This window comes from Pagrus major, chromosome 20 (genome assembly GCF_040436345.1).
Source record: "Pagrus major chromosome 20, Pma_NU_1.0".
Taxonomy (NCBI): Eukaryota; Metazoa; Chordata; class Actinopteri; order Spariformes; family Sparidae; genus Pagrus; species Pagrus major.
Genome location: NC_133234.1, coordinates 26573549 through 26587962, shown reverse-complemented (window position 1 = coordinate 26587962; position 14414 = coordinate 26573549). Strand labels below are relative to the sequence as shown.

Genomic DNA, 14414 nt, shown 5'->3' with positions numbered 1-14414 from the left:
GATCCTGTGTAGCTGAGTTTATTGTTCCATCAGATCAGTAAAATCACCTTCGTCTCGGTCGATTTCCTTTTCTGAAACAAAAACCAGAACAGGAAAATGTTTTTTTAATTATTATTATCAGTGTTTGTAACATTTTAAAAAAGGATTTCTTGTGATACAAACAAAATTGGCAACAAAGGATTAACATGGCTAATAATTTAGCAGACTGGTGTGCTTCCCAGCCTCCGTAGCTTCAACTAAAACATAACAGGGCTCCCACGCATCCTGGAAAACCTGGAAAACCTGGACAACAGTTGGCCAGATTTTCCAGTCGTGTAAAATTAGAGAAAGAGCAAAATGTCCTGGAACATTATTTAAACTCCCCCAGACTAGTATTAGTCGTCTCCTGTAGTTGTTCGTTTTAAGAGACTTTTATCTGATTACTTGTTTAATTGATGGAATATTTAGTAGAACTCAATTATTAAGATAATCAATAGCTTCAGCTTTAATAACGACTGACCTGCTGTCAGCGTCTGTGACTGACGCCTCGCCATTGTCATAAAACTAGTTGCTTATTTTATCAAACCAAACAACCAAAATGTAGTTTAATACACGACTCGGTTTTTCTCTGAGTGAACCTAACACTTAGAAAAGAGGTTTGAAAAGTGACATGATGAATTTTTCAAGATGTTTCCTGTAAATTTTATTTCATGTCAGAAAATTCCTCAACATCCTTCTTTCTGCAGATTAAGTGACATAATCTTTCCTTTTTTAATTAAATTCACCATCTGGAAATGAACAAACTGTAAAAGAAAACTGATTTAATAATAAGTTGATCAGATCATCAGTTCACTACCTGCAGTTATAGTTATACACACTTCTGTTGCCTTATGTTGATTGGCACCTCCTGAACATGCTTTGCTAGTGTGATGTGACAAAACTACATCATTAAAATGATGTAATGTTTCACATGTAACCACGAGGAGCGTCATGATACTTGACTCAGTGTTCAGACGCAGTGGGTGCAGCTGACCCCGCCCTCAGACGGTTACAACAGTGACACATCGGCCGCGTCGTTTCCCAGCGTGTGAAAGGTTTCTGACCTCCATCAGGTGCTTCGTCACCAAACAGCTTCTTAAACGATCCGGCAGCATCAAACAAGTGAAGCACCGACTGTGATTTGTGTCCATTTAAACCTGCACGACGCAGGAAATATCTTAAGAGTGGCTGCTGAAATGCTGAAGTCATGTTCAGTCTGTCTTTTTTATTGTAATGATGAGAAAAGGGCAGCGGAGTATTTCTGCTCAGGAGCGTGTGTGAAGAAACAGAAACAGATTTACAAAAGATGAAGAAGAGAAAAATGTCAAATTTGCGTCACTGTCACGTTTCCTGTCAACTACATAAATAAAACTTCCTCTCTGTCCTTTCCCAGGGCGGTTCGTCTCTGGACCTGTCCCCCTCGGACAGCTGTGGGTCCGGGGGAACCTACATGTGGGACGAGGAGGGCCTGGAGCCACTGGGGGGCGCCGCCACGACCGCCTCCATCAACTCCAACGGCAACACCACCCATCACATCGGGAGCTTCGACTCCGACCTCAACAGCATCGTGAGTAGAGATGAGAGTTTGACAGAAACGGCATCGCTTCTTCATCCCGTGTTTCAGATTCTTGCTGCTGCTGCTTCAAAGACGTTGCAGTTGGCGCTGTCGTCATGTTTCTTTGTGAAATGAAGCCACGCTTTGGTTTTTCTCTTCGTCTCCGTCACGAATCCTCCTTCTTCAGCGTCGACATGAGTTTGGTTTTGTTGCCTGCGTTGACAAGAGATTGATTATATTGCAACTTCACCGCAACGCACGGTAACGTAACAGCATCTAGAATGCACAGACGATGCGACAGACAGACGGTGTAGCTTTCAAAAATAACGACTGCTGTAGTTTCAGATCTTGTAAAACAGGATCATTTAGTAACTCGCAGCCAGTTTGAAGCCACACGCAGATCGATCATGTGACTCAATCCATCCACTGACTGTTTGAAAGTGATTAGATTATTTGTTATTGACGTCAGTGTGAGCAGCTGAATGCACTCGACGGCAGAGACAAAAGGACGACGTGCAGAGGAGAGTTTAATATTCCTGCAGCATCAGCTCCGCCCGGCCTACTTGGGGATGGAGTTTTTGGCTTCAGCTGAAAACGGGTCGTCTTGCAGCCTGAAAACAACAAAGTGAGCAGGAAACAGGCACAAACAGGCCGACGCTCGTGAAGCTGAATGTCAGAACGTTGCTCCTGTTTTTTAGTTGGCACCTGTTGCACATTTTTCAAACTAGTCTGAACTCGAGTCCGAACTTTAAACCTCAGAGCTGCTGCTTCTGGGACCGTCTCATCATCCCACACAGTAGCACCTGAATGCACCACATGAAGTCCCAGATGTCTGACTTTTCCACCAACACTTGAACTACATCTACTTCACCTACCTACTGATTCTTCAATGTCCATGTTTAAAGGAGCAGTCTGTAGTTTTGGGGAAGAAGACAGATGATTTTTTTTCTGCCTAAAAAACTAAATAAACAAACTGACCTTAAAGGACAACACAGTTTATACAGCTTTACTTTGTTTATATGTGGCGGACCCTGCCACCTTTCTAACTTCAAACAGCGTTCTGGGACCTTGTTTTATTAGTTTATTCACGTATGGAAAGACTTTGTATTATTCCACTCCAGAACTACACACTGCCCCCTTTTAAATCATAACCCTGCATCAGGTGTCATTATCAGGACGGTTGAAGTCTGAATGAAAGCCTGTGGCGCCCTCGTGTGTCAGCTGTGTGAATTACAGCTGCTGCGACAGTCACTGCTGCGTGAGTCAGCTCAATGTGATATTCAGCATCACTTTATTTTTATTTTAACTTTTAATTGTCCTTTAATGAAGAAACAAACAACACTTATTGAAGTTTGACAGTTTTATTTACCATAATTCATTTTTGACATGTAAATCTTGTTAAAATTGAAGTAAAAATTAAAGAATGTTCAGAAGAAATAATAATATATATTTAACCCAGTCTTATTCCAGTTTTAACCACGCTGTGAAAATACTCCACGACAAAAGAAAAGGTACTTTAAGTATGAAAAGTAAAAGTCACCCATCTGTTCCCCGTCAGTGTTTAATATCTGACGTTTGTGGATTAATATTCCTACAGCAGTGCATCATGGTCTATAAGATCATCATATGTTTGTTAGTATTGCCGTCCTGTGAGAAACTGTCTGTTTACATATTAATGACGATGCATCTCCAGCTAATCCACGAAGGGTTTTAAAGACTGAAGACTGAAGACGAACCTTCATCCTTCAGTTCATCACACTGCACAGAAAGCAGATATTTTCCAGCACAGTTGCTCCTCTCTGGTTCTGATGAGTTTCCCGTCCGTCACAAACTGTAACAAAGCTCCAACTCTCTTTTTTTAATCATCGTTTTCCAGCCTGGTTTGTCGACTTCCTGCTTGAAGCCGACTGTGGATCGGAGCTCTTTCATTAGTCGAGTGACGACAGCAGAGTGAGGATGGTCGGTCGTGTGATCGTCAGTCGTCTCCTGTTCTCTGCAGTTAATACACCTCCTGGATGATGTGGAGTGGCTGCTAACGAGCTCTCTGTCTTAATGTGCCCCGCGTGTTAACGAGCTGTGGGTCTTACAGAGTGATTGACCCTAATGAGCTGTGGGCCTTAATGATCTGTGTGATGTGTGAAGTCGTGTACTGTACACGCCCGACTGTACCGGACCTGTGAATCACCTCACAGCAGCTGAAACGTTTGTTGACGTGAAGCGTTAATGATCTTTGAAACGAGCACCAGGGGTCAGTGTTGATCTGTGGACAGGCTGTGTGTGTGTGTGTGTGTGTGTGTGTGTGTGTGTGTGTGTGTGTGTGTGTGTGTGTGTGTGTGTGTGTGTGTGTGTGTGTGTGTGTGTGTGTGTGTGTGTGGCCTCCATACAAGACTAAAGCATCGATTAGTTCAGAGACCAGAGCGAAGAGGAGGAGGAGGAGGAGGAGGAGGAGGAGGAGGAGGAAAGATGAGAGGAAGAGCTCAGGAGGTCAGAACAGATAAGAGGGAGGAGGAGACAGAGGATCAGAGCAGGAGGTGAGACGAGGAGAGGAGGAGGAGAGGAGGACAAACGGGAGATCAAAGAAAACTGTGACGGAAAATGTCAATTTAAATTTGTTTAGGAAGGAAGGAAGGAAGGAAGGAAGAAGAAAAGGAAGAAGGAGGAAAAGAGTGTAGGAAGAAGGAAAGAAAGGACGGATGAAGGGAAGGAAGGAAAGAAGAAGTAAGGAAGGAAGAAGGAAAGGAAGAGAAGAGGAAACAAAGAATGGAAGGAAGAAGGAAAGGAAGATGAAAGACACAGACAGGAGAGGTTTGAGGGTGAGATAAAAGATGGAGGTTCATTAGAGAGAAGATAACATGGGGGGTGAGGAGAAGAAGAGAGGGGTGATGAGAGATGAGGAGGAAGAAAAGTTTGGAGGAGGAAGAAAGGAGAAGGATAAACTAACGGGAGGCAAGTCAAAGAAAAGAAAAAGAGAGAGAGTAAGGCGATAGGAAAGGAGAGAAAAGGAAAGAGGAGATGAAATGAGAGGAAATGAGGACATAAGGAGAGAAAGGAGGAGAAAGGAGGAGAAAGAAGACGAGGATGAAGGAGGAGAAGAGATAAGAGAAGAAGAGGAGGAGGAGGAGATTAGGAGGTAATATGATGTGGATGACTGCTCTCAGCCACCAGAGAGTGTGTGTGTGTGTGTGTGTGTGTGTGTGTGTGTGTGTGTGTGTGTGTGTGTGTGTGTGTGTGTGTTTGAATGCAGCAGTTATTCAGGGTGAACGTTTGGTTTCCTCTCAGGTCACTGTGGTGTGACTGAGCTTCTCCAGGCAGGAAACAACCAAACAAAGTGTGTGTGTGTGTGTGTGTTGAACTCTTCTTTGTTTCTGTTTTTTGAGCTGAAGTTTCCTTTTATTTTCGATTTAGGTTTGTTGAAAAACGTGCGATTTCCTTGGTTGACGACATGACGACACATGGACCCACCTGAAAACACTACCTGTTAGAGCTGAAGCCCCGCCCCTTCCTGTTCCCCTCATGGACCTTAACCTTCGTCTGGTAGTGAATGAAGAGAGACAGATAATGTATTGATCCTGTCTGAACTGTGTCATGAATCACACACATGATGTTTGTCAGTTCGGTTCTGAAAAGAAGGAAGGAAGGATTGTATAATGATGGGTAGTGTTTCTGTTGAGTTGATCCTGACGTGTTCTCATGTTGGTGCTTTTTAACTTTAGAAATTTAACATCACTAATAGCTGGAACAAAAAAAAAAATCAAAAAGTGATGATGCTCAAGTGAAAGTTTTTGTTAAAGTTTCAAAATACACCTGAACTGAATCACTCTCTCTCTCTTCTCCGTTGTGCCGACGCACAAAAAGTATTTCTGCTGTTGATCACGGCCTCAGCAGACCTTCTCCTCATAATGAAGGGAAGGTCTTTAAGTTTTTCATCAGCATCTGGTCGACGCTCACACCGTCCTTCATACTGTAGCTGCTATTTCACAGAAGAAGAACAGATTGTTTTTGATTTTTACTCCTTTTTTTGTGTTTGCTCAGGGATTTTTATTTAGAGCTGGCAAGGACAACAAGAGCCGCGCTCGCTGTGCGTCTCAGTGTCGGACTCACCTTGTTTGTAATAATGTTGCACAAGCTGGAGAGAAAAATCCATCATCTGCTCCTCTTGTAGTTTTACATCATCGATCGGTGAAGTTCGATTTTCTAATGATAGTATTCCTGCATTTCTACAACGTTGAACGAGTGAGTTTGCTGCCAACAAAGAGGATGTCCAAAATACCTCAATGTAGAAACTAACACACAAGCGTTGGTAGCTAGCTCAAAAGCTAACCACTCTCACACACTGTGCAGAAACACAAACCGGAGCGTAAAGACAGGTGCTGATTGAAGAGTTGAATTTTCCTGGTTTGTTCCCCTGAAACTATAATTGTTGGCTGCTGGCGAGCTTACAGTTAACAGACAAACTAGATTTGTTTAGCAGCTAAAACAGTTCGGTTCGAGTGAGTTGTGTTCGTCTTAGCTGGGAGATTTCGCCCTGTTGAATGTTGGTGGTGTAAACTGGTGGCGCTTGAAGCTCTCGCTCGCTATGTTAAGTGTTTAAGGATGACGCGCACACAATATACTACAATAAACTAAAGACCATGTATTTCTGTCTTTCTGTATCTCTCAGGACATCTTGAACAACCTGGACTCTTGTGATCTGGATGATGACGACCTCATGCTGGATTCAGACGCCCTAGAAGAAGCCTCACTGCACAGCGGTATGTTTATGAAGAAAACTACCCCCTTTTAATTATGCTCCAAAAAACATTTTGTCTTTAATAACCGGTCTTGTCATGCTGCTGTTTGAACCCTGCAGATGGAGATGGGATTTCACACATGGCTCAGTGGAGAATGAGACAACTCTGCTGGGGAACGCAGGACGTCCACAATGACAATGAAAGGTGAGGGAAGCTTCTTTTTCATGAGAAGAACCGGGTCTACACGGTTCTGCACTGGAGTGAGATCTACGTTGGGTCTGATTGGAGCTGTAATGAAAAAACAGCACTCAGAAAATGTTGTGAAACTTTCCAGAGATTGCAAACTGCAAACTACACGTGAAATACATGTGGAAATATGCAGATTTTTGTTCTTATTTTGCCAGAAAACACTTAACATGGAGACCTTCACGTCTTCCCAATTACACTGTTGTAGCGCTGCCAAAGTTTAAATTTACGGTTGCAATAGGAAAGGTCAGAAAGGGTCGCTGAGCGTTGAAAAGTTTTTTCACAGACGTTGTCTTCAGGGGAAAAGGTCATAAATACAACACATGGAAAGATTTCTCTTTCTTTGGAAGAATTGTTGGTTTGTGCCTGATTGTAAAAAAGGTCGACTCGTTAAAAAATCTGAAAGATTGGTGAGTTCTGGAGCTCGAGGGGAAGTCAAAATGTCAATAAAATCAATACAAATACACTCGTATGTTTCTCGTGAGTGTGCAGCATAGTTTTTTGTCATTATGTAATTATGTAGAATATTCTGGACACAGAAAAACAAGTGAATGAACAGGATGAGAAGTTTCCTTCACCTCTGCTCTGAAGAAGAGTAAATTCATTATTTGTAGCTTTAAGCTGGATGTAAATATGAAATAGTCAAACACAACTACAGATCATTAAATGTGGTGCACTTTATGTCCTCACAGCTCAGAGGCCTTCACGCTGTATGTGGAGGCTGTCAGAAGAATTAAAGTCAGTGCAGATTTCCTTCCACGTTTGTTTGGAGGCTGACCTGCACCTTTATCTTCCAAGAGTCATGTGATAATTGTCAAAAATCAAAAGTAGAAGACCTGTTTTTACTGAAAAACTCCTCAGAGACCGGCCACAACATTTTCCAGTGTATCGCTGTGTGTTTTCTTCTGTTGGTGCGGCGCTACACGAGTTCAGTGAGGCAGGTTTATTTGTAAAGCACCTTTTAGATTACTTCTTAAACCCACTCTCATAGACTTGCTTTCATGTGAAGTCACCCGTTATTGTGAATTAGTTTGTCCATGACAATCGTGTCCTGCAGATCTGACAGCCCGACTTGACATCCAAATGTCTGAGAGGAAGAGATGCACAACAAGCATTTTGGGTCATGAAGAAGAATCGTAGCGACGGTGAAAAGAATGAAATAAAGGTTGTGTTACTGAGCTGACAGTGGTAGCGAACATGAAGACGGTCAGTCCCTGTCACTAACGTTTCTGTCGTCCCCTCAGTGATTTCCAGTGCTACAAACTGACAGAGGATCCTGGGAACAAGAGGACCGACGCGACCCGGGACAGTGACCTCATTCTGGACCTCTGTCCTCCAAGGTGATTCAGACGTCTTCACAGTCTCTCTGCACTTAAAACCAGAGCTCACACTTCAACAGAAGTGATTTAAAAGTATGTTATTTACACCCTTTTTTAAGATGACAAAAAAAACTGTAATGTTGAGGGTGTTTTGGTCATTTTTTAACTTTTTAAAACTTGATGTGTCACAGTTGCCCTGATGGACTGTAGTGCTGCTGTTGCTGGAGCAGCTGAGTCATGTCAAATTCAGTGTTACCGGTCTGGTCTGGTATTCAGCCTCATACCAAACGCTTTAAGTTTAGAAGCTGCAGTGAAGATTTTGTTTTTAAAAAGGGTGTAAATAATGTATTTTTAAAATCAGTTTGTGACCTCGGGGCTTCTGCAGACGTGGATCACAGCAGACGAGCTGTGTGGAGACATCTGATGTTTCTTTGGTTGTTTTTTTAAAACAAGTCTCCAGCTACTTCAGTTTTTTAGGAGAATGCTGCAACTCTGTTTTGCTGTGAAGCTCCAGAAATGTTTTGCCAGACTTATTTGGGTCAACTGTTCGTTTAATACATGATGTTTTGGTGGTTGTTTGACAGTAAACGTTGGTCAGATAGAAATCTTCTGTAGTCAGACCTCTGTTGTGATGCTGGTTGTCATAAAATCTTCACAGAAATATAAAACTTATGAACCTTCAACATCATATTTGTAGTAAAAGCAGTTTAGATGTCACAGGTTTTGGTCCCTGAACGCAGCCGACCGAGGGGCAGTCACCAGTTCTGTAACTGAACTCTTGTCCTCAGGTCTTCCTGCCTGTCTCCTGGTTCCCCTGGTTTGGGTGTGGATGTGGAGGAGCTGGCTGAAGACTGTTCAGCAGTCAGATCACAGCTGGAGTACCTGCAGAGGATACTGCTTCAGGTGAGAGGGGAGGAGGAGGAGACACCAGCTCTGATAGTGACACCTTAAGATGAGCCAGAACATGACAGACTCTGATTTCCATAAATCTGTCTCCATAGCTGTTTATAAGTCTCACAAGTCAAAATACACAAGCTTTTAAAGTTCTTGTAAAGGCCCTTGTGTTCTGTTGTGTTCATGACTCGTGATCTTAAACCATGTAAATGTTTTTCAGGAGGAGGACGTGGACGAGGACACTCTGACCACAGACACTCTGAACCCTGAAGCTAACGAGTCCCACAGCTCTGACACGCAGGTCAGCATGTTGAACACTTTGTTTAAACAGAAAGCTTATTACTCCCTCACGAGAGTGAGACGGGTGCATGAGTGGTCCAATGATGCCGTTTACGCCGAGCGAGCGATAAAACTAACGTTAAGCAAACTGTAGAGGAGCAATCAGCAAACAGTGATGACATTCTGTCAAAGACGTCTTCGTACTGTGTTACAGAGATGTCGACTGAAGTTAGCATGCTAACCAGCTAGCTCCTAACAGCACTCTGAAGCTCAGAGGTGACAGTCTGACAGCCTGTAGTTTCAGCTGGAGATGTTAAAGCAGCCAGTTCACTGCTGAGTCTAATAAGTCAACAAGATAAACTCACTAAATGTCAAGAAAGGAAATATTCTGACACCTGTTTTCCTTCTAAACAGAAGTTTCAGTTGAGTTCAAGTTTCTCTCTCTGACTGAACTAAAACGAGCTTAATCTCCTCGTTAACACACTTCATTCAGACGGATGTTTGTTTCTGAGGAAAAAAGTCAGATTTCTAACTTTAAATACAAAATTCAAAGAGAAAAACAGTTGGACGAATTCTGAGAAAACGTGATAAATTCTGAGGAAAAAAACGGTTTTCATCCTAAAAGTTCTCAGTGTTGTCGCAGGATTCGTGATTTTGAGGAAAGGGGGCCTGGAAAGTCATTGAAAATCCTTGAATTGTCCTTGAATTAGATGTTTGAGGAAGGTTTGGACGTCAGAAACATCCAAGGTCGATGTAGGAGCAGCAGCAGCCTCATCTTCTTCTACTGTCATTACATCCAACGTGTCCCATAATCCCTTTAATCCCACACCTGTGTGTGTGTGTGTGTGTGTGTGTGTGTGTGTGTGTGTGTGTGTGTGTGTGTGTGTTCAGGTGCAGGCTCTCCTGCAGGAGGTGCAGCAGCTCAGAGAAGAGCTGAGAAGTCGAGATCAGACCATCGCACAGCTCACCCTGCAGCTGGTCAGTGTCTCTCTACCCTCTCTCTCTCTGTATACACTCGCACGTTATGATGCTCATGATGATGCCGGCGTGTTGATATCCCACCCTCTGTTAACGAGCGGCCATGTTTTTTCCTCCTGAGCAGGCTGTTCCCACGGCGACCACCAGGTGTCGTTGCCAGGAGACGACAGGGAGGATGGATCGACACACGCAGACGAGTGTGACGGAGAGAGAGAGCGTGGCCTCGCAGACGCCCTGGAGAGAGCACACTGTGAGCACACACACACACACACACACACACACACACACACACACACACACACACACACACACACACACACACACACACACTGCAGCTTGCAGCCTGACGTGCTTCACCAGATTTAGCAGAAAATTACCGACAGAGATGAAGAACAACAACAACCCTGAAACATTAAAAACTAAAACTAAAAGAAAAATAAACAGAAAGTAAAGAATGAAAGCAGTTTGTTGCAGTAATGAAGGTGATGGAGTTTTTGTTTGTCACATCAGTGCATCTTAAAACACTTATTTTCCAGAGCTGCAGCCGTCGATCAATAAGTTATCTACTACTGAATAAATCCCAGAATATTTTGACTCAAAACAAGTGAAAATCTTTTGATTCCAGCTGTAAAATGTGAATATTTTCTGTGACAGTAAACTGAAGATCTTTGGCTTGTGGACAAAAACTGATCAGATTTTTCAACATTTTCTGTCATTTTATCGACCGAACTGCAGATCAGTTACATGGATCGACAATGAAAATAATCATTAGTTGCAGCCCGACTTCATTCTTTCTTTTTTTTTTTTTGCTTTGTGTTTTTGATTGTCCTTGTTTTATATTTGTCGTCTTCTGTCTCCTCCTTCACGTTTCTTCTTCCTGATGTGACGACCTGCTTCATTAATAGTTTGTTTGTTGACGTGTGAGTCTTCACAGACCGGTCGGTTCAACAAAGTCACATGAACAAGTTTCTTAACGGACTCCTGAAAACTACCAGCAGTGATGAAGAACAACAACAACCCTGAAACACTAAAAACTAAAACTAACAGAAAAATAAACACAAAGTAAAGAATGAAAGCAGTTTGTTGCAGTAATGAAGGTGATGGAGTTTTTGTTTGTCACATCAGTGCATCTTAAAACACTTATTTTGCAGAGCTGCAGCCGTCGATCAATAAGTTATCAACTATTGAATAAATCCCAGAATATTTTGACTCAAAACAAGTGAAAATCTTTTGATTCCAGCTGTAAAATGTGAATATTTTCTGGTTTCTTTCCTCCTCTGTGACAGTAAACTGAAGATCTTTGGCTTGTGGATAAAAACTGATCAGATTTTTCAACATTTTCTGTCATTTTATCGATCGAACTGCTGATCAGTTACATGGATCGACAATGAAAATAATCATTAGTTGCAGCTCCACTTTTCTCTTTTTCTTTTTATTGATTTGATACCTTTTTGTCTGTCTCTTCTGTCTCCTCCTTCACATTTTTCTTCTTCCTCTGAAGCCTTTCCTGATGTTTGTCTGTTGACATGTGAGTCCAGTTAAAGTAACTCACCTGAAGGTTTCTTAACTGTGTGTTTGTGTGTCCAAAGTCTTCCTGTCGTCCGTCTTCCTGTCGTCACCTTCTCTTCTTTTTTCTTCCCTTGAAGTTTTGAATCAGCGTCCTTTCCTTCTCCGTCTCTTCCCGTCTGTCTCTCCTCAGGCTTTACCTCCCGTTCCTTTCCTCTCTCCGCCCTGGCAGTATCAGCGCTCCAGGCCTTACAGGGCGAGGCCGAAGCCCAGCATCCCCTCCCACCTCGCTAGAAAAAGTGAGTCTCACCTTAACCCGAACCCCCGTCACCACCCAGTCCCCTCCTCCTCATCCTCCTCATCTTCCTCCTCATCTTCCTCCTCATCATGATCATCACGGGTGGAGTTTGACACTCACATCATCCTTGTGTCTCTGCTAAATAAGTAATAATTATAATCAGTATAATAATCAGTATGTAATAATCATTATTTCAAATATTTTTGGTAAATCTTCTCCAGATGTTTCAAATGTAAATAAAAAACAGTGAAACAAATCAATAAAATGAAGAAAGAAAATGTAGAAATCTTACAAATTTAAACTGTGCACAGAAACATTTTGGTATTTTGACAGTCTGCATTATTTTAAGATCAGACTGCACAATATTTTACTGTTTTGAGATGATTACTGAATCACTGATTACTAAAACAAAGTGAAAGTCGAGCCAATCAGAAAGAAGCCCGGACTGAGAGCATATTATAATAAGAAGTCATAACACAATAGGTCAGTTTGAATAAAAACAAATGAAAGGAAGAAAATAAATGTTTTAAAAAGGGAGAGAGGAAAAGAATACAAATAAAAAGAGTCAAAGCAATAAAAGGATGATTTAAAGACCACGTCAGATACTGGAAGTCGAGCTATAGTTGAGGAAAAACATGATTTTGAACTCAAAAATGCACGAAAATATAAATTACCTTTCTTAATTTAATAAGTGACCTTGAAGTGTCCATAAACAGGAATGAATGCACAGGATGCACCCGTGCACATATCGACGGGTTTTCCTCCGACAAAAGGCGATTTTGCGTTCGCTGTTCCTGCCCAGGAACGTTTCAGTAAATCATTTTAAACAGACCTTAATAAAAAAAAGGTCACCAATGATCCAAAGTCTGTATGTAACAGTTCAGCAGCTTCAGTTTGTCAAACATCCAAAGTGACCAGAAGTGGTCCGCTGAGGGGTCGAAGGTCGGAGGAGATGTTTTTAATGGACATGACGAGGCTCCGCCAGCACCAAATTAATATTATTCTGAAAATGATCCCCAGCGGAGACGTGACTGCCCTGAATCAAGAGCTGCAAATTAAAAGTTTGAAGGTTGTTTTAACTTATTCATGAAGGAACATTAGTGAGAGCAGAAACTTAAGTTCAGACACGAGTTTAATCTGCCGCTCACTTCACTCAAACTTAGGCTGGTATTTTTTTTACAGTTTTGAGTTTTTTTAAACTCATCGTTGCATCTTAATGTCTTCATTAGTCTTTTTTCACCCTCTTCCTGAAGTCTTCTTCACTGCCCCCTGATTAGTTTCCAGCTCAGCGTTTACTCCTCCTGTGCCTCCATCCGTCCCTCCATCCTCCCGTCCTCCCCACGTCCACACTGTCTGTCCGTCTGTCCGTCTGACACATCGTGTCTCTGCCTGAAACTGTTGAGAAGTCTGTCAGTTTGTTTTTCTTCTTCTTGTCTTTTCTCCTCTGACTGTCCTCCGTCTGTTTTTTTGCCTCTCCTCTCTGCCCTCGTCCAGGAGTGGAAACACTAGTGCTTTACTTCAGTGACACAGCATGGTACGGTGGCAACTTCTTTTTATCTCCCTCCTCCCTCCCTTCTTCCTGATTCCTCCCTCATTGTCTCGTGTGTTACGTGATTTTTGGGCACTAGGAGTCGAAACCACAGTCCTGACATGTCGTCAGCTCTGAAGTTGTTGCTGCTTATTTACTCATTTAGCAGAAACAGAGCAGCGAAATCATCCCGCTGCAGTCGTGTTCGTCTCCTCTGATGAGTCTAAGCTTTTCAGCTTTCTGCAAACTCCTGAGAACACCAGTGTGGTACTGTGTGACCTGCCGTGTCCTCAAGAGTTTGTTCTGCTAAACTCTTTATTTATCCAGTTGGGGTGGGATCGTGCAGAGTAAGTCATGAAACGTTGCCCACAGTAACAACGGTCTCATGCTGCAGGGATACCGCAATACTCGAAACACTGCAAGACAATCATCTACAAAACATCAGGATGCAAAGATGTTGTTGAGAACAACAGAAGCAGGATTTGGGGCAGAAAAGCTCGTTTAACTGAAGAATTAAAAGTCTTGATGACCTTTTTTTGAGAGACTGTTCCCAGTCTGAAGGTCGGGGGAGGGGCTACCTCCTGTAGGATGGAGCAGACATAATGAAATATATTTCATCTCGCTGAAGTTGTTCCTTCAGCTTCTGTGGAATAATCTGCACATTTGCACAATAAAGACACTGAAGGTCCCTTTTTGTGATGATTTTCAGATTCATTTTTGGTTTCTAATAAAATGTTAGTGGTCACTTTGATCTTTGAAATCGTGGAAACTTCTCAGTCTCGTCTTCATCGTGAACATAAACAGAATTAACCTGAATCTGTTTAGTCTGAGTGCTGCTTGGATTTTGTTCAGGTAGATGACAGTGAACGAATAAATCAGATGAACAGAACGTACAGGAAGTCGTGTTGCACATTATAAAGAGCTGAATTAAAGTACTAATACGTAAAAATGAATAACTAACTTCTTCCCCCTCGGACCGGCTCTCCAGACTGTTTTACCCATGATTCATTGCTCCCTGGAGGACAGGTCGCACCTTCTCCTTCACACTGAAATGAGTCCAGTA

General features: G+C 42.4%; 1 protein-coding gene across 3 annotated transcripts in view; it reads left to right on the top strand.

The window, feature by feature from the left end:
• LOC141015065 (serine-rich coiled-coil domain-containing protein 2-like) overlaps positions 1 to 14414 on the top strand; it is a 41736-nt gene that overhangs the window by 20816 nt on the left and 6506 nt on the right. For 2 of the 3 annotated variants that reach the window (XM_073488966.1, XM_073488965.1), the window contains 8 exons: positions 1412 to 1585; positions 6234 to 6324; positions 6423 to 6507; positions 7794 to 7889; positions 8657 to 8771; positions 8983 to 9063; positions 9933 to 10019; positions 10144 to 10269. In XM_073488966.1, coding sequence (XP_073345067.1) covers positions 1412 to 1585; positions 6234 to 6324; positions 6423 to 6507; positions 7794 to 7889; positions 8657 to 8771; positions 8983 to 9063; positions 9933 to 10019; positions 10144 to 10269 — 855 coding nt within the window. Of the gene's footprint in view, positions 1 to 1411; positions 1586 to 6233; positions 6325 to 6422; positions 6508 to 7793; positions 7890 to 8656; positions 8772 to 8982; positions 9064 to 9932; positions 10020 to 10143; positions 10270 to 11718; positions 11825 to 14414 lie in introns of all 3 variants that reach the window. The other variant, XM_073488967.1, reaches the window with a different exon arrangement.